Raw genomic sequence first — 20,801 nt, 5'->3', positions numbered from 1 at the left:
AGGACAAACCACTGCCCCAGAACTGGGGAAGGCAGATTCCAAGGATCACAACTTACCAGGATATGGGAGGTTTGAACGACACTGCCAGCCAGGCTGACTTCATCCATGTTTGTAGAACACAAAACTCCCACCTGCAGAATATACGTTCTTTTAATGCTCCCTCTCTAAGATGGGGCATGTGCTTGGCCATAAAATAATACATTTGAAGAGACTCATACCACCAAGAGCATGATGTGAATGAGAAAATAATTCTAATAATCTTTCTAGATAGTTCTCACATATTGGAAAATCAAACGGCAGCTTCTAAATTAATCCTTGGGTCAAAGAAGAACTCAAAAAGGAAATTGCAAACTCTCACTGTACCGGTAATGAACACCCAGAATCACCAATGTATTTGTGGGATTTATGTAAAGAGGTGCTCGGAGGGAAGTTTGTATCTTTAAGTGCTTGTGTCAGAAAAGGAGAGGGACATGAAATCGGCAGCCTTCCTCAGGTGGGCATTCAGGGCCACTCGGCAGCCACACTGTAATTCCTGCACTAATTAGCTTCCTGCCTGTTTCACATCTTTTCTCCCCGCAGCCCCCGATCCCAGATTGTGAGCAAATGATTTGCTTATTTCACTGGGAAAATAAAAGCTTTTAGGGGAGAGCCAGACATCCCCCGTCTGCCGTCTCAGCCCTCTGCTTTGCCTCTGCACCGGCACGTCCTGCCCCACCTGCTTACGGTGGTGATTCCAGGACTGGATTTACCCACTTCTTGCCCGCCTCATGCACCCCTGACTCCCGTCTGCATCCTTCTTACCAAATACTCATTTATTGAGAGATCACCCTCTGCCCGTTGCCCTGTTCCTTGCTCCCTTCCTTCCCAACTAGATTTTTTGAGCTTGGACTCAAACTCATGTGGTACAGATAAATCCCTAATTGGTTCTTTGTCAGTTAAGAATGAATTAGTGGCTCTTAACTCTTCATGGTCTTTAATTCAGAATTAGTTCAGTTCAGCTATTATCGGACTTGCCATTGGAAGAGTGAGTCAAATTAAGCTCTTGGAACGAGTTACTGTTCATAGAACTGAGTGCTGTGGTTGCAACACTTTATTCTCGTTCATCAGAAAATATAGTTCCTCCTATTTTCTTCTCTTTAGTCACTTGTCAGCTTCCAGCAGCTAGGAAAAGATTAAGTTTGCAAGTCTTTAATTTCTGTTTGTTTTTATAAATCGAGAACTTCCAAGGGGAGTAGAGTGTCCGTTGTGTTTTTTCAAATAGGATTAAGCAGTGAAGGTAGAGGATCCATTGTATTGATCCTTTTTGGCCTGTTTAGCATCTGCAAAGTGTGTTTTGAGAACATTCAAGTCACTTCAGGAAGAGGCTGTGCAGTCCATGCCCGAGTTGTCAGTGGTACACACTGTTGCTATTAATTAGATTTCTGCAGTGCTGAAGGGAAAGGGGTTTTCTTGAAGTTACACTGGAATTTTTTTTAAAAACCATGAATGGTCAAGTAGAAAAAAATTAGTTGGTTCCATTTTGATTACATCTGGCATTCCAAAAAAACAGCTGCTAGGCTTGAATCCAAACCATTTGGAACACGGTGCTTTGTCTACAGGTCGTCCAGCTGAATGGGCAGGTGTTTTCCCAAACGGGCTTCAGAAAACAGTCTGAAAGGCGTTACTGGCATTTCAAAAACCAGTCCATTTGAAAATGTGGTGTGCGTAGCGCTTGTCCTGCGGAACCCCAACACACACGAGCATGTTAAAGATTTTGAGATGCCTGAGGCATATACATGTTTAATCTTTCTAGTCCAGCATTTCCCAAGTGTACCTGAGCAGGGAGCCTTTGTTGATTGTGTCCTTGTGAATGAGAAAACAATGGTACAGGTTATGTGTTTTTATTCAAGAGATGCTGAGCACTGGCTAGGACAATCCGTGCAGAGACCGCGGGCGTGGCCCACGCCCTTATAGCAACTGTGTAAAAAAGCCAAGAGGAGGGGTGTAGGATGTGTCCTGTGACTGAGATGTCCTCTGGGTATCTGAGGACACAGGGAGGGGCCTCTGGTCTCACAGACCCCAGTCTGCTTCCCGAAGGATGGGTTTTAAGTGTGTGCATTTTTGTTCGTTTCTTCAAATCTCTTTTTGAGCACCTACAATAAGCCAGACACACCCTAGACCTTGGCAATTGATGCAGCGATGCATAGAGTCCTCCTCTCCTGAATCGTGTGTTCTTGTGGAAGGAGGCAGGCCAGAAACAGGATCACTAAATACAAGTGTATAACGTACTATGTGGCAGTGAGTGCTCAGAGAAAAACAGTAGGGAGGGGACGGGGAGGGTGTGGGGGTTTGTTTACGTCTGTGAGTGTGTATACAGAGAGGTGATTGCCATTTAGCTAGAGAACGTCTCTCTTGGAAGGTGACATTTGGGTCTAGACCTGGGTGACAGAAGTGGTCCAGGCGGGAGGTACAGGAGATATGAAAGCCTGGGCAGGAGCAGGCGTGTCTGAGTATCCGCGGGGCCCGTGTGGTTGGTGAGGAACGTGAGAGGGAGACGGCAGCAGGGCATGGGCCGGGAGGTCACCGGCCTTCACCTCTTCTTCTGAGTGAGGTGACAGTATGGAAGGGGTTTGAACACGCAGAGGACTAACGGCATCTGTGAACAAGTGGGGAGGGTTTAGGCAGTGTGTTCTGCCGGAGCCCAGAAACCCCGTGCCTGCTCAGAGCCTTGAGTTTGGTCTTGAGATGATGGGAGCAGTGAAGGGTCAGAATAGCAGCATCCTGATGTGCAGATCTAAGGATGGAAGGTGAATCTGGACCCAGGAAGACAAAGTTGCTGATGTAATTCAGGAGAAACAGGAAGGGCCAGAGCACAGGGGGTGGGGGGCAGGAGAGGTTTGGTGTCTGCCCGTGGAGGGAGGGAGCAGTCACAGGCGACTCTGTTCTTTCCGGGGCTTCATCGCAGGCGGACCATGCCTTTCCACGTAGGGGTTTGGGTTTGAATTAATGGGAACATGAGCTCCTATGAGAACTTGTCTAGGGATTGCGATTCTTACAGGACACCAGCATGGAGATGTCTGTTAGGTAATTAGACACACAAGGCTTGCTCAGGAAGTTCATAATAAAGGCAGCAAACAAACATTACTGTTGGATGCCGCATCTAAGTGTTTAAGAGCATCCATAATTCGTCTGAAGACTCTTTTTTTTTTTTTAATTGGTTCGCCTTTTGGAACCATTTTGTATATTGCGTGAGTGGGGACTGTCGGCAGGATTTCAAGTGACTCCAGAAAGCTGCAGCGTGGATTTTCAGCTTCAGGAGAAATGATTTACTGCTCAACTGAGATACGTAGTCAGAGTCCCCACTTCCATTTTTAGTGGTGTTCATTGATTCCTTTCTTAATCTTATTTCCTCAGATAGCGTTCCTGTTATTAAGACAGTTACACTGTTAGAATTCATGAAATTATACAAATTTTCAATTCTTAAGAGATGCTTACCCAGTATCTAGGAGTAACCATTGAAGCAGCAGAATATTTCAGTCCATTTTATTAAGTAAACAGGAAATTTCCAAGTGTCTCATGACCTGAGATAATTCATGGGAAGTTGCTGATTTCTAGCCAAGAAAGCTGAGGGAAGTGTGCGCTAAGGCAGGGAATTGGAAGATGGGAGACCCAAGTTGTCGTTCCATCTGTTTGTCCCACTTTCTTGGCTCGGTGTCTGGACGGACCGCCTGGTGCTCAGCTTAGTCACCTGGAAGGTGGGAGCAGTGGCTCCATGTCCTCGTGAGTTCTCAGTCATCATACAGGTGGTGCCAGAAGGCTCTGTCCCAGGTGGGGACAGCTGGGGATACCCAGTGGACACAGGTGGTTCTTAACTCTCGTGGAGGTGATAGTCTCGGGGTTCAGAGCAAAGACTAAGGTGAGTGAGTGTGAGAGCACCGTGTAAACTGTAACGCACGGTGAAAGCCTTACAGTTATTCTTGGTCCAGGTGACTTTTCTTCCGGGAAGGTTCAGGTTCTCTTCCTTTTGAGTGATAAGTTGATAGAATATGCAGATTAAAAACAATGCATCTTATACCCCTCACAAAAATTAAGTCAAAACGGATGCTAGACCTAGATGCAAAACAATGAAATTCCTCGAAGATAGCAAAGGAGAAAATCTAGATGACTTTGGATATGACTGTGACTTTTTAGATACAGTACTAAAAGGCATGACAGTGAAAGAAATCATTGATAAGCTGGACTTTATCCAAGTTAAAAACTTATGTTCTATAAAAGATATTGTGGAGAAGAAGAAGACAGGCCAATGCCTGGGAGATGTTTCCAAAAAACATAATCTGATAAAGGACCATTATCCAAAATATATCCAAAGAACTCTTAAAACTCAGCAATAAAAAAAATGAACAACTGGTTTGAAAAATGGGCGAAAGACCCGAACAGACCTCTCACTGGAGGAGATGTGCAGATGGCAAACAAGCACATGAAAAGATGCTCCACATCACAGTCTCCAGGGAAATGCAGCTTAAAACCAGATAAAACACACCTGTTAGAATGGCCAAGACATAGACCACTGACAGCACCAGGTGCTAACGAGGGTGGAGAGCAACAGGAACTCTCGTTCATTGCTGGTGGGGATACAGAATGGTCCAGCCACTCTGGAAGACAGTTTAGCTGTTTCTTAAAGAACTAAACGTACTCATACCATAGCATCTAGCAGTCATGCTCTTTGCATGCTTAGTAGGCAGTTATTAAATGTTTGTTGAGTGAGTAAAGGAATGGTGTTAGGATTTGGAAATTGAGTGTAAGCAGATACTGATTCCGATCTTGTGAAATTTTCCGTAATGTTATTAATTACACTTTAAGGAAGATGGGAGGTATATCTCTCACTCACGGTAAAGAAGAGATGATCTGTACAGAAAAATTTAACTCAGGATTCAACATATTGATTTTTAGGGAGGGCCAGAGTTAGCATTGTATACCTAGATTTTGAAATATGTATTAGAAGAATTTAATGCCATTGGAAGTGTGAGGCACCGTGTAAGATATCTGACATTGCTGATTGTGAATGAGTTTAAAATCCTGAATTTAGAAGCCAACATGATTTGTTGAATCAAATTTGTTTACTTGGGAAGTAAAAGGAAAGTTCAGGTCCTGAGCCGTGTATGCGCAAAACATGCAAAATGAGAGCTAATTTTTTTCCCAAAGAAGCTTAATTTAATGGGAAGCAACTTGGTGGGGGCAGAAAGCTCATAGTAAAAAATCTGTATTATCTGGGTCATTTAAAAATCCTACAACTTTCAGATACGTGTGAGTATTCCTAATAAATTTGGAAAAATCCTACAGGCCTTTGATAATGATGCATTTTGTGATGATTTACACAAAATCACACGTGTGGAGGTTGGCGCTGGGCTTGGGTGAGAGTGTGGCCTCTAACCAAGCAGCCTTCTGTTGGTGCCTTCTGCAGGCAAACATGCTGAGGACATATTTGGAGAGCTGTTTAACGAGGCCAACAACTTCTACATCCGCGCGAACTCTCTGCAGGACAGGATCGATCGCCTTGCTGTCAAGGTCACCCAGCTGGATTCCACAGTGGAAGAGGGTAGGTCATCCCTGGAGAGCCCGGAGCCAGAAGTGATGCCAAAGGAGGGGAGGGAATCACCCTGCTGCCTCCTCGGGGTCATGTGCTCATCCTTCCTCTCGTCTTTTCCTAGAAGAAAAGCGAGGGGCAAACCCACAGCGCGGGTTACTTAGTAATTAAGAGTCACATCTGGTCTACCCTGTGAGCCACACTCAATTTTTAAATAAATGACACATGCAGTATTTGTTTTAGAGGGCTCTCTGAATGCATTCAGTGTTAGAAGTCCTAACGGAGGTTACTGGTAGTTATTGGAAAGATACTTTCTTACCGGAAAAATCACAGACTCACTCCAAAGATACTGTCCAGCTAAGAGAGCCCTGTACCCTCTGCTCCCCTTAGGACTGATTGTAAGTAATTGAGCTGATCCTGCTGACTTAATTGCCCAGAAATGAAGGGCTTCAGGCCTCTAAAACGAAGTTAATATCCACAGGTGCTATATAGTTAACTGATGGTCATTTTGATGATGTTCCCTGAAATTGGGTTAGTTTCAAAAAAAAATTAAAATTCGACAATCCCTTAAAAAATTTTCACTTTTTGTCTCTTTCAAATAAGAGACTGAAATTAGACTGAAAAAAACTATCCCCCCAAATCAAGAAGTGACATTTTATATTTACTTTGAAGAAAACACTCGGATTAAAAATTATTTTCCCCTTTATATAGGTAGTTACAGTTTCCCTCCTGGCATTAAAATGATCCTAGCATCTTATTTTTCTACTGGGCCTTCAATAGCAGTATTAATAAAATGTGAAAGTTTTTTTTTAATGTAGTTATTTATGAAATTCGTCCCTCATCATTCAAAAAAACATGTTTTCTTATCTTCAGATCTGTTTCAAAGGTCAAAATTAGTGAACTAAAAATTTAACAAGCGTAGAACATTGAGATTTTAATATTTGTTATGAACATTCTTACTTTTCCAACAGTAATTAGGAAGCTAGAGATGTGCTCTTTTTAATTTGATTTTTAAATGTATCTTTTATTTAAAAGGAAAAGTTTGAATAGCTACTGGGTCTGTTCAGACAAGGAGTTTTAACATTTTAAATCAATCATATACTTTTTAAATGGTATCAAAATGATTTTTAAAATAGTTACTTGTCTTTATTCAGCTTTTTGTTGACTCTTGCAGTTGTGGTGCTTGTGATAAACCTTACCCTGGAAAAGGTTCACATCGTGAGATTCTACAGCACATTTTATAGCCTTACATTACCTTCCCAATCAGTATTCTCCCTTATGACTTTCCTTGGTGGATATTCCTATAGAAGAATCCTTGACCAAGTCAGGAAATCTATGCTCTATGTGATCCTGCCACTCTTCCGTTGGGCAGTCTTGGAAAGGTCATTTAACACCCCTCACCGTCCGCCTCATTGGTCCAGTGGGTGAATGCGCCTGTACACCCCCCTCAAAAAGTCATGTCAAGGTCAGATGAGTTGATACCTGAGATGCAGCATGCCATTCAGACTCAAGAAATGAGTGTAATTAGCCTGCTTCTCTCAGACTCCTTAGTGTAGATTTGTATCATGCTGCTTAATTTCCAGGACTCTAGGTGTGCTGAAAAGGTTTACCATTTCTCCTTAATATTACTGTCAGAAAAACTTAATGCACTTTCTACATTGATGTATTTTTTGCAGACGTATTAACTGTTTGAATGGTTCCCCTCCCACTGGATACCCCGAATCTTTGTGTTTACATACCTATTACACTCATAACTTTATTCCTGTGTGGTTTCTGAGAAATGCTATTTAAGTCAAGCACTCATAATTAGGCTTAATGAAATCATTATATTGCCACAAAAGAAGGAAAGCCATGATTTATAGAGATAACTGTTGTTTATCAGAGGGAGGGGTTGCGCATACTAGTAAGCATGATTTTAAATGAACAATCATAGATATTCTGCTAGCATAGATGTTATATATTCGGCTATTCTAGGAGATGTTTATGATTGTGAATCAGATTATACTCGTTTCTAAACGGTTCAAAATATTTCCACGTCACCCGACTTGGGGGACTTTTCTCTAAACAGTGTCACTCCAGGATATCAACATGAAAAAAGCTTTCAAAAGCTCCACAGTCCAAGACCAGCAGGTGGTTTCAAAGAACAGCATTCCTAATCCTGTCGCTGACATTTACAACCAGAGCGATAAACCACCTCCTCTGAACATCCTTACACCGTACAGGTAGGTCTTCCACATCCAGGTGCGTCCCCGAGCTTCTCAGGTAAGTAAGTTGAGAGGGGTGGGCAGCGTGGTGAAAACATCTTTTCAGACTTTGAGAAGAATCACTGCAGTGTTATCCGGGATGAAATTGGGCTTCCCGCGTGGCACAGGTGGTAAAGAACCCGGCTGCCTGTGCAGGAGACGCAGGAGGCAGAGGTTTGATCCCTGGGTCAGGAAGAGGCCCTGGAGGAGGAGAAAGCCCACTGCAGTGGGTTCTCGCCTGGAGAATTCCATGGACGGAGGAGCCTGGCGGGCTGCAGTCCTTCGGGTCACAAAAGAGTCGACTCTTAGCGACTCAACAACAAAAACAACCCCGATGACATTAGTGATTTACAGAATTGCTAAAGTTTGAGTATTTCAAAATGCAGATAAGCTTACCAAGGGAAGTGTGAGCTCTGATGTTAGCTTTCAGATGCAGATACCTTGCGTAGAAGATGGCACAGTACATAGTAATGGTGTGTGATTGTGTTGATCCTCACATTCAAAGTCAAGTTTAAAGGAGTTGCATAATTCATCTCTAATGCAGCCAAGTACCTGTCTCAGCATTTCAGCCCTGCAGACATGTGTTATTTAATTCAGGAACGTGTGTTCTGCAGCGTTGGGGTTTCTAAGAGTGAGTATAGAATCAAGAAGGTAACCTTTCATTTGAATTGGTAGGACACACTATCAGGACCTAACTTCCTAGAAAAAGAGCGAAAAATAAATTGTACAAAAATTACTATGAAGACACTGAAAATGCTCTTTAGAACTCCTCTCCGACCTGCTGCCGCGTCACTGAGTTCTTTCTTGTTTCCATGTATTGGGTTGGCTGAAAGGTTCATTTGGGTTTTTTGGAACAGTTATAGGAAAACCTGAATGAACTTTTTGGCCTACCCAGTAATTCTCTGTTCATCCCCGTCTCTCACCCCCTGTAGAGCTCACTCCTCAGCCTCTGATTAGCTCCGCTGGGTGGTGCCCCCGCCTTCCTGAATTCACTGAGTCCCCCACATCCATTACTGCTCTCCTGGGTCTGGTGGCCCTTCTCAGGCAGCGCCCAGGGGTTTTCTTGGTCTGAATTCCTGTCCTTTCTCAGGATCCAAAAGGAGATGCTTGGACCCATCCTTTATTGCAGCTCTGCTAGGAAAGTAATCCTTCAGACTGCATCCCTTTCTTCAGCATGGACAGAAAGATGCTCCAGAAAATGAAACAGGGATTCCATGGAAGCTGTGGTGGGAGAGGATCAGGATACCACATTTTTCTGTGAAACACATATATGTTTCTGGAGTCTTTCGATACTCAACCTAAAGATTAATAGTAGTATTGTAAACCTAATTTTTTTTTACCTTTTAAAAATTTATTTTTAATTGAAGGATAATTGCTTTATAATGCTGTGTTGGTTTCTGCTGTACATCAACATGAATCCGTCATAGGTGTGCACATTCCCCCTTCCTCTTGAACCTCCCTCCTGCCTTCCACTCTACTGTATGTAAAATAGATAGCCAGTGGGAATTTGTCGTGTGACTCCGGGAACTCAAACCGTGGCTCTGTGACAAGCTAGAGAGGTGAGATGGGGTGGGAAGCCTAATGTTTTAACTTGTGAATTTGCTTTTGTTCAGCAGATATTTTTCTGGGAGCAATTTCAGCTGTATTTATTCCAGAGCGATGAGAACTTACTAAAATTTTCCTAAGAAACCTCACTAAATATTTTGTTATGAAGGAAAAAAGAAACCCAGAAAACTCAGTGAACCACTCATATTTGACTAATCAAGATCATGATTAAATATTTGTGGTGGTTAAGATTTTTAATTGCATAAAAATAAGTTGATGTTCATATATATTGTGTATATTCAGTTTTACGGAAAAGAAAAATGTCTTTTAATAGTGCGTTTAAAAATAGTCATGCCAACTCAAATCTACTTTTTATTAATACAGAAATATTTTGGGTAGGAAAAAGCACAAACTCTTGCAATTGGATTTAAATATGACAGTGACAATACAGTTTTAAATAAGTACAGTGTGACTGAAAAGTCAAGTGTTTTAGTTGCGATAAACATAGAATATTTCTGCTTATATTCTGGTGTCAAGGTTAACATTTGCTAAGTTATTATACATATTTGTTCCATTAAGTAGTAACTCCTCATCAAAGTATTAGCTCCACTTTTGAAAAAAGAAGATGCATTTTATACATTTTAAAATTGCAGCAAGTTGCTGCTCAGTTTTTCTATGTCCTCAGCTATATTGATGACCTATATATTCCCTAGTATCTTAGGGAAATAGTTTATATTTTTCACAACAATGTTTTCTTAAAATCCCAGTAATGCAAGTTGCTTGTCACTTAGGAAATTGGGAAGAGAGATTGAAGTGCAGAGTGAATTGTGCTGGTTTGTTAGCGACTTTCAGGCAGAGAACTGCCAGACCACCCTCCTGAGAGCCTGGCTTACCATTTGATGCTGAGAAGCTTAGAGAACCCAGCATAGCAGGGACTTCAAGACCAGTTTCCTGCGAGTAATTCACGTCACTTTGTTTGACTACTGGGCCACAAACTCTTCCCTATACTTATTTCTCTGATTTTTTTTTTCTTTCTCTCTATGCCTCAAATGACTAATTGAAATGCTATCTTTAAGTGAAAATGTTTTTCTTCCTCTTGAAGGTAATATATAGGTCACATACTCTTTTTAAAGCATTAGCAAATAGAGTGTTCACTTCTTAACATGATTATTTTGAGCTTTACTGTCTATTGATGTATATTAAAACTTTGGGTCCATGTTGGCTGCATTTTATTGACTTTGTGATGAATGAGTAGCATATAAAGACTTGAAATATTTTTTAATATATAGTAATTATAGCAGTTCTTGAAAACTAAATAGCTGCAAGTGAATTTTCTTTGTGAGCTACTTCCATTTAAAACCCTGGAGATGGGAATGGCAACCCACTCCAGTATTCTTGCCTGGAGAATTCCATGGACAGAGGAACCTGGTGGGTTACATACAGTCCCAGGGGTCACAATGTGACGTGACTAAGTGACTAACACTTTCACTTTCCATTTGGAAAGTATCTAGGTCATCACTTTCTATCCTAGTTACGTTTATGCACTGTGAATATTCTGCTTCTTTCCTAATTGAATTATAGATGTTGGGCAAACCTGATTTTTAAAAAAAGAGTACTTTCTAATTTTTATCCAAATAGCCTTGTCACTCCAGAATAGAAGTGAACGTATATGTGCTAAGAGACCCATCCATCTCTATATGTAGCTCCCATTGGAATAAACAGAACATACCTTGAAATAATTGTGGTATTAAATATTGCTGTTTATGAGCCATATTTTGATTTTGGGTAGCATTTTTCTAAATATGCAAGAGTAGTTTTTACTTAATTATTCTAGAAAAAACTGCTGTTACTGCATGTTGACACATTTTTTTTTAATAAGGAAAATTGGGAGACTTCAGAGAGTATAGGATAGTTCAGATTCCTCATGCAGATGTTATCTCTTGAGTTTAAATGAACATTAATAAATACCCCATATGAAAATATACAACCTTTTTTCCCCACCTGACTTGTAATACATTGATTTACAGAGATGATAAGAAGGATGGGCTGAAGTTCTATACTGATCCTTCCTATTTCTTTGACCTCTGGAAAGAAAAAATGCTACAGGACACGGAAGACAAAAGGAAAGAGAAAAGACGTCAAAAGGTAAAGAATTCAAGTATGGGAAATGTTCATATAAACGTGTAATTGAGATGCTTGCTTAGAAATTAGAGATTTAAAAATCAGTACATTTTTTAAACAGTTGAGATGTTGGGTTTTTTAGAGGTTGCATTCTTCACATGAAGATACCATTCAATCTAACACAGTAATACAGTACTACTGTCAATAAATTCTATTGATTTATTCTCTAAAACTTGCTTTGCTTTCATAAAAGTAGTGGCAAAAATTTCAGTTTTGTTTGTCACTGCGTTTTATAACTTTTCTCTTGCACTTTCAAATTTCATAAAGCAGTCAACCTTCCATATCAGTTAGAATTATCTGCTTTTGGCATTTTTAACATTATTAATTCTTGGGCTGCCACCTAACTGTAATTAAGACCTTGGTGAGAGAGGTTCGTATTGGATGGAAAAGCATGTGTGGTCAGCACACTGAGAGGATAGTATTTCCTGAAAATGAGCTGCTTCCCTTTCGTGGGGTGGTCGTAAGCAGGAGAACTGAGGCACCTGCCTTGCAAACACTCTTAGAGGGACAAACCCACCCTTGGCTTCAGGAACTTCTATTTTGAAAATTATCCCTTTGGGGCCCAGAAATTAGACTTAAATGACTGAAAATCAGTTAATTCTCCAAAGGCAATTAGTTGCCAAGCCTTTTATGTGTGAACGATGTTTTAAAAAATGACCACCTAGTGTGAGTTAAGAGCTTATTAGCATTTTGTGGGCTGGCTCCCTGGAGGTTTGAGACAACTCATAGGTGTATTGGCGTGGTAGGAGTGACAGTTTAGGATGGAAGAGGACTTGAGATTTGAAAACAGGATTTCGGAAAGGGAGCATGGCAATCGGTTGCAGACTGCAGGTGTGAAATGTTACCTCAAATCCTGGGAGGGAATTTCTCAGATTGTTATCTATGTGCTCTTCTCTGGGCTTCCCAGGGGGCTCAAATGGTAAAGAATCCGCCTGCAATGCAGGAGACCCAGGTTCGATCCCTGGGCTGGGAAGATCCCCTGGAAAACAGCATGGCAAGCTGCTCCAGTATTCTTGCCTGGAGAATCTCGTTGGGGCAATTTAATGGGGAATCTTGGAAGGGTTGCTGGGTGTTCAAGTGGAGAAATATCTAAGCAGAGACACTGCTAAGGACTGCAGTGCAGAATGGGAAGATGCTGATCTCTCCAAAGAAGAACAAACAGAGATTTGAAGGCCTGTGGCTCTGAATCCCCAAACTTCCTCATGGCACCAGGGCAGAACCCCAAGACCTTATAAGTCCTCTCCTTTAAAGCATGCCTCATTTCAAATGGCCTCCCAGAATTTCCTCGAAGTAGCAGTGTTCGTTTTGACAAAAATATTTAACTTTTCCACCACTGTTCTTCAGGGGAAAACAGTCTTAGTCGACTGTGTGTGATTACCCTCTGTACAGAATTATTTGTCATTTCCTTGGTGGTTTTGTCTCATCCCGGGTGCCTCAAACACATAAAATTCTGATGGCAATGTATGGCAAAACCAATACAGAATTGTAAAGTAAAATAAAAAATAAATAAATAAATAAATTTTTTTTTAAAAAAGATAATTTCTCCTTCATTCATTTGTATAATGGTTCTTTTTTGAATGCCTTCTAAAGGCTGTGATGTAAAAGAAAGGACTATCACCCTCATGGAGACAAGAATTGAGTGGGGGAAACAAACATTAAAAAAAAGTCATTCCATCCTCTGGAACTCATAAAGAGGGAAAGAAATTTGAAATTTTTAATACAAAATCTGCTTTCTATAGGAACAGAAAGCGAGGCAAGGTAGCCTTCATTTCCCAGAATTCTAGAAACCCCAGGAGTCACACTCTTATTTGGAATGGATAAGTCCATTTGAAGGAAGAATTAATTTGGAAAATTTGGGTAGAAGACATCTGTTGTTTCTGAACGTGAACTTTCCTTCGTTTGCTGGTGTAAAAAAAACATTTTTTTTAAGTCGTGCAGATAACGACGTTGGTGTCAGGCTGAAGTTGCAGAGCTGCAAAGTGAGGGATCGGGTGGCTTTTGGGGGAGGTGGCAGCAGGAGGCGAGGTGACTGTTCGGGGAGGATGTGGAAAGTGGAGGAGGTCTGTCCCTGAGATACAGGGTCAGATAGAAGAGGCTGGCTGAGTGGAGTGAGTGTGTACGTGGGGGTGGTGGGGCTTCAGGATGGAGGAGCGTGCTAAATAGCAGCAGCTGAGATCATCCAGGGGTGAAAAGGAGCTGGGGACAGCCTTGGGGTCTTCATGTAGGCGGTGTAGCCAGGTATAGATGTCTCAGAGTCAATGTCATATCATAGGCAGCTTGTGTGTGTGTGTGTGTGTGTGTGTGTGTGTCGGTCGTGCATTGAAGGGTAGATTGGAGGCTGAGCCATTGTAAAGCGAGTGGCAGATACCACCACACTTGTCCCTACCCATGTCAGCATTCACCTCTTAAAAGTAAGGGTGATAGGTATTAATTAGTCGAAGACAGTGACTCTCAAGCAGGAGGTATGTTGGAATCCAGAGAAAGCTCCCTCCTTTTCTTTCTCTTGATTTTAAAAGCATTCAGACAATACACGCCAGTTGTAAAATGCCCTGCCCATCCTGAAGTAAACACATGTGTTTAGAAAATTTGGGAGGTGAGTTTCTCCCTTTCCCAGGTATAACTGTTCTCTGGTAACAGCTGTGCATTCATAATACAGGTGTACACATTTCACAAAGTATTTTTTATCCCTGGAATTGACCTGCATACACAGATACAGACATATCCTTATCGTGATATAGTAAAGATGTACTTTGGGACTTCCCTGGTGGCTCAGACGTCTGTCTACAATGCAGGAGACCCGGGTTCAATTCCTGGGTCGGGAAGATCCCCTGGAGAAGGAAATGGCAATCCACTCCAGTACTATTGCCTGGAAAATCCCATGGACAGAGGAGCCTGGTAGGCTACAGTCCATGGGGTCGCAAAGAGTTGGACACAACTGAGCGACTTCACTTCACTTCACTTTGTTCTTCTTAATAGTTGTATCATATTGCAAAGTTTGGATGCTTCATGAGCTATTTACCAATTAATGAATTAATGAGTATTTAGGTTGCTTCTGAACTGTCACTGATACAGCACTGTAGGGGGTACCTGTACTCAGGTACATGTATTTCTTCAGGGTCAGTTTCCAGCAGTGCAGTGTAGACTTAAAATTTTGAAAGATGCCGCCCTCTTGCTCTTGACCCTCTCAGGACTGGACCAGTTTATGCCCCTAACAGGACTCCTCCAGTCGTGAAGATTATCGCTATTGTTATCAGGCATTATCTTCATTTATTTAAAATTTTAAAATGTAGTTTTTAATGGTTCCTTTCCATTGACAGTTAGGAGTTCAGCTTGGGTGAGATCACAAGCCCCATGAGGGCAGGCACCTGTCCTCTTTTGTTTGCCATTCATACCTCCCGGGCTTGGCAGGTGCCCCGGCCACAGTGAACATCTTGTTACCTGGATTTGTTCATTGCAGAGCCATGTGTGGAGGGGTTGTAAGGCGGGCGTAGGACTTAAAGGCTCATCGATCAGTTTCCCAAAGATCATCAGATTTCACGAGGGGAGCAGGAAGGACATATAAACACACAAGGAAGTAGTGTCCTCACCTTTATTTTTTTTTTTGCAATTTAATGATGGGTGTTTTATTAGTTTTTTTGTACTTAGTAATCTTAAGCTGTATTAATGACAGGTAAAAACATAGCATTTGGGTTTATGCCAAAACCAATACAGAATTGTAAAGTAAAAATTAAAAATAAATAAATTAATTTAAAAAATAAATAAATAAATATACATAGAAAAAAGTTGTCCTCACCTTTAAAAAAGCACTTGCCTAGGACCCAAGTTATTTATTGAAGACATTTTTACTGGCAAAGTAGATCTGGAGCAGGAGTGAGAGGGAAGGGCAGTTCTTACCTTGTTTTTAGTTTGTGTTAAGCTAGTTGCAGGGTTCACTCAAACATTCTGAAATAATCCTTTTGAAACTGAACACTTAAAATTATTTTGTGACAGATAATTATACATTAACAAGTCAGAGCAGTAAAAGAGTGGGAAACGATGTCTCTGTATGGAGCAGGCAGGTATTTTGTGTGTATAAAATAGATCTAGAAGTATCGTACATTGAAAAGAAGCTACATCTTAGTGAGGTGAGAATTCTTGACCAAAAATGATGGTAAGCAACTCTTGAAAGTGCAGCACAGTAACTTATACGTGTTGGTGTTCAATCAGTAAGTGTCTGTTCTCTTGGTGGGGTCTGAGTTGGGCAAGGGTGTTAGGAGGCTCTGGAGCTGGGAGTGATGGAGACGGGTCCCCCTGTCTGCGCCTCAGGCTCACCGCTGCCATGGCAATCACACTAACCTGCTCTTTTCCTTCCCTCTGTCTCTCGGCACGCTTGCCTTCCTCCTTGGACGTCAGGAGCAAAAGCGTATAGATGGCACAACCCGGGAGGTGAAAAAGGTTAGAAAAGCCAGAAACAGGCGCCAAGAATGGAATATGATGGCGTATGACAAAGAGCTTAGACCCGACACCAGGTTGTCACAGAGCGCACACCACGGAGCATCTTCTGAAGGATCCTTGTCCCCAGACACTAGGTGTGTGTGCGTGTCTGTGTGTGTGTGCGCGCGTGCGTGCATGCATGCATTGTGAGAGTGAGTGGGGCTTGGCTTCCCTGTAAGTGGAAACATAGTGCAGCTTTGTGTTTATATCATCCACAGTGTGTTTCCAAACTTTCCTTAAAGATGAGCGTTGTATATGTTTTGAGTTTGAAATACTACTTTAGTTTTGTTTGATGTTGGGTTACTTTGCATCATTTTCCATCTGTGACTTCTCTTAATCATCCTATTAATCTAGATGTACTGTTTTAACCTCGATTCTGAATTTGGGCTTAGTACCTGCCCGTGACTGGCATTTTCATTTTGATAATCATTTCATTCTTTCTCTGCCTCTTTTGCTTAGAATTTTGCTTTTCCCTTGCCACTTGGTATCTGAAACAATTGGTAGTGACTGATGTGATCAAGGAATAACTTCATTGTTCTTTTTGATAACCTTTCCAAAAGGGATGAACAAAGTTTTTTTTTTCTTTTCCCCCTTCAGTTCGCTAATCTTATGTATTCTAATTGCAGGAGGAGAATTCTCTTAGGAATTTATTTTTTTTAATTGTTAGCAATTCAGTAAAACTATTTTCTTGCAAATGTGAAAGACATGGTCACTAAGCAGCATTTATCCCGAAAGGGCTTCACTGGACAGGAAGAACTGACCAGTAATTGTAATTTACAGTTAATTTCGTATTTCTGCTTCTGTAAAGGTGGGCTCTTCCATCGGCATTTAAAAACGTGAATAGAGGATTCTTACATCAGCAGTAACCTGGACCTTGCCATAAATCTGTGTTTTAAGAAATGTGTATTAACCTCCGTGTTTAGCTCAGACTAATGTACAGAAGATGCTTAGTGCTCGGTGGGTACAGTTCCCATAATGACACTTCCCCACAAGGGCTGCCGGTCACTGACTGATGCAGGGTCTAGATTCTTCTGTACAGGCTGTCATCAGGTGATGATCTGACAATTCCTGGAGCTTTCACTGAGCTGTAGCCTCAAGTTTTAGTCTTTGTGTCAGTTTATCTCTGTAGAAAGTAAGGCTGAAGATATACTTCTGCTCATAGTTCTTTGGGTGAGAAGTACGTGAAATCAACAGCTCCCAGGATGTCATATCTGCTGCTCCGTTTTCTCCAGCTAAGCTGTGACTATTTATTCGTGCAAAACGTATACTTGGTAATATTCCACGCATAAGTCTTTCTGTAGGTACAGATGGAAAAATGAATTTTTAAAAATCTCTCTGAATTAATCGATATTCATTCTGGAATCTGAGATTAGACTGTGCCATGCTGGGTATAAAATTGATGGATTATAGCCCTTAAGTTATTTTGGATACTTTATTTTATGAAAGTATAACAGTTTTCTTATAAAATAAGATTAAATTTTTATATTTGGAAAAAATTATTCACAATCCTATTACCAGAGAAACCACTGTTTTTGTATTTTAGTGTATTTTTTTTTTTTTTGGTCTTTTTTCTGTACATGTGTGTATTCAGACTTAATGAAATTGAAGTCTGCCCTGTGTTATTTACCTTTTGATTTTATGTCTCATATTCCTGGGCTTCTCTGGTGGCTCAGAGAATAAAGAATCGCCTGCAGTGTGGGAGACCTGGGCCAATCCCTGGGTTGGAAAGAGCCTCTGGGGATGGGAATGGCTACCCACTCCAGTATTCTTGCCTGGATAATCCCGTGGACAGAGGAGCCTGGTGGGCTACAGTCCATGGGATTGCAAACGGTCAAACACAACTGAGCGACTTTCACACATTCCTGTTTTAAGTGTTATTTAGAAACATGATTTTTAATGGATGTACTCAGGGTAACTGAGGGAAATTTGAGCATTAAATTTGATGGTATGTATATAATTTGTTCTTGTAAGTAATACATTTTCAGCTCATCACACAAACTAATGATAAGTTTTCACTCTCTTTGTAGACCATCAGGAATGGTTTGATTCTAAGCATACGTTTAGGATGAGCCTTGATGAAGCGCTTGTCCCTGACTCCGCACATCGATCAGGAAGCAGGGTGCCCCCGGCCCCTGAGCTTCCGCCTCCCTCACCCTGTTCTGAGTGTTGCAGCCGCCTGGCCCTGCACCGCAGCCACTCGACCCTGCCCTCCCGCAGAACCCCGAGGTCTTCGTTTGCTTCTCCCCGAGTCTCCACTGCTGACACTTCTCCTGTCCCATCTTTTCTTCCCTCTTCCACATTCTCTTTCCCCTAAGATAACTCCTGGTGCCCCTGCAGCTTCAGGACCACCCGCCCGGGCCCACACGGGTGCCATCTCTCCTGGGGCTGACTCTGCCTTCCTGTTGGGGGGTCCTTTTTGCTCAGCGGTCACCCTCCTCCTCACCTCTTGTCCAGCCTGCCGGTGTCCCCTGAACGGGGGCAGTGACACCTCGAGTGACGAGTCAGCCCCCTCTCTGCTCCACCCCACCACCGTCACAGAGCCCTGCCCCCCAGGCCCCTGCTGTGATTCCCGACATTAGGCATGCCCTGCTGCTTCTGTCCTCCATCCAGTTTTGTCCCCCATCGCCTCCATTCGGCCCTGTATCACCCCGAACCTTACAGAACAGAGCTCTGAATTTTGCCAGGATATTTCCAGCCCTGGCTCCTTGCCCCATCAGAAGCACTCCGTAGCCTGTAGATAAGTTTGTTTCCATTAGAAAGTTGTATCCTAGCTATGACAGTTACCCACACAGGGCCACGCCCCCATCAGCAGGGAATCCAGAGTTTCAGGTATTTACATTTTTAAAATACGCAAAAACTAAAAACAGGTCAGATTCTTCCCCCACTGACAATATTTTTAACTCCCTTCCCAACAGTTGGGCAAATTGCCAATAGTTGGCATTGTTCAAAAGACAGTCGTATGCACACCGTAATGTACAGTTCATACTGCAGTTAGGGAAAAAGGAAGTGAGTTACAAATTATGTTTATACTGCAATTAGGGAAGAAAAAAGGGAAAAAAACCCAAAAAACAGTAGTCTTTTGCCATTTAGAGAACTTTTCTACACAGTGATGTCCCAGGGAAGCTGCTGTCTGAATTCCAAAGACCCGACGTGTGTTTGCCTCTTCCCTTCAGAGAGAGAGACACAAGCTGAATCCCAACAGAAGCCAGCAGATAAGTGTGAGAAAAGTCAGGACCAGAAGAGAAGAGTGGGAGAGAAGGAAGATGGGCATTGAGTTCATGAGTGACGCGAGGAAGCTGCAGCAGGCGGGGGGCGCGGCAGAGCACCGGACGCCCGCCGGGTTTGTGGTTCCACTTGCTCCGGGTCCCAGCCCCCACGACCCCTGCTTCAGCGTCACGAGAGGATGCTCTGCCCTGTACTGACCACACGTCCCATAACCCGGGTGACTAACGCCCTGCGGCGCTGCCCAGCCCTCCCCGCCCCCAGCGGTACCCCCAGGGTCCCAGCATTCTTCTGAACTCTGCCAACTAACACGGAGATGCGTGCATCCTTTCAGAGTTTCTTTCTCCCGCGAGCCTTGGAGGCAGCAAGAGGGCTTCTGCCTGCGGCACTGTGTTCCTTCTCTCTCTCTTGGCCATAAATACATCTCTCCTGTTCAAGAAAACTACCACTCACCTCATTCTTGACTTCTTTCTCTGTTCTTACCGTTCATTTTTCTTTTTCCGATTCATCTGCCATTTGTTAAGGTCTAGTTATACGCTGTCAGTTTAATCACCACTGAAATCTTCCACCTTGGATGGCGTTTTCAAATTCAGCGCCCTGTCTTGGAGGCTCCTGTCTTACAAACGTGTCTGCTGCGATGCTGTGAAGGGGGCTGTGCTGTCTGTTGCTTGTCCGTCTGTCTGACCACGCACTTCACAGCTGTGGCTCTGAAACCACATAACCCTGGAGCTTTGCCGCTAAAGTCATGATTGCATTGTGCTTGGAGGCTCTTGTGGGCCTCGACCTTGTCGATAGTACAGGGAATAAGCGTGTGATTTCTGTGCCTTGGCCGTGTTCTGATTTAAATGTATGCTGATGCCTGGTGGCGGCAGGAAGGTCTTCTTAACTGATGCCACTTTCTCCCACCCCTGGCTCTGGCCTGCAGGTCCCATGCATCGGATGTCACGGATTACTCATACCCGGCCACCCCCAACCACTCTCTGCACCCGCAGCCCGGGACCCCTTCCTACGGAGCAGGTGACGCGCCACCCCACGGGCCGGCAGCCCAGGCCCCCGAGCACGAGTTCCGGCCCCCGTCAGCCTCGGCCCGGCACCTGGCCCTGAACAGGCCCCAGCAGCCCCCACCGCCCCCACCGCAGGCCGTGGAGGGCCCCCAGGCCCCCGCACCCATGGCCCCAGCCGACTACGGGTAAATACTCCATCCTGGGCTCACTCTGGGGCTCACCATTGCATGGGGGTCTTGCGGGTGGGTGATGAGGAATTGTCACTGAATAACCTGGAGAAGGAAGTGGCAACCCTCTCCAGTATTCTTGCCTGGGGAAGTCTATAGACAAAGAAGCCTGGTGGGCTACAGTCCATGGGGTCACAAAGAGTTGGACATGACTGAGGGACTAAGCCAAACTCTGGAGGCTAGGATGCAGCCAGGAATGAGTGGGTGCAGATACCGTCCGTTATGAGAAACTCTTGTGTTAGGAAAGGCAGAGTCATGCCGCTCCCCTTTTATTACACGTAAGCCTCAGGTTTGTGTCTATGTCCGTGAACACACATTACCTTTATGTTTGAACGACTGAGCC

At 43.1% G+C, this 20,801-nt stretch overlaps 1 protein-coding gene across 1 annotated transcript in view; it reads left to right on the top strand.

Moving 5' to 3' along the window:
• Positions 1–20,801, top strand: part of WASF3 (WASP family member 3) — a 76,561-nt gene that overhangs the window by 50,131 nt on the left and 5,629 nt on the right. Inside the window, exons 4-8 of the mRNA XM_040266765.1 lie at positions 5,441–5,575; positions 7,632–7,785; positions 11,379–11,496; positions 19,179–19,345; positions 20,153–20,416. Of these exons, the coding sequence (XP_040122699.1) occupies positions 5,441–5,575; positions 7,632–7,785; positions 11,379–11,496; positions 19,179–19,345; positions 20,153–20,416 (838 nt within the window). The remainder of the gene's footprint in view (positions 1–5,440; positions 5,576–7,631; positions 7,786–11,378; positions 11,497–19,178; positions 19,346–20,152; positions 20,417–20,801) is intronic.

This window comes from Oryx dammah, unplaced genomic scaffold (assembly GCF_014754425.2).
Source record: "Oryx dammah isolate SB20612 unplaced genomic scaffold, SCBI_Odam_1.1 HiC_scaffold_24, whole genome shotgun sequence".
Lineage (NCBI taxonomy): Eukaryota > Metazoa > Chordata > Mammalia > Artiodactyla > Bovidae > Oryx > Oryx dammah.
The sequence above is the reverse complement of the archived record's forward strand: the minus strand, read 5'-3'. Positions and strand labels throughout refer to the sequence as shown.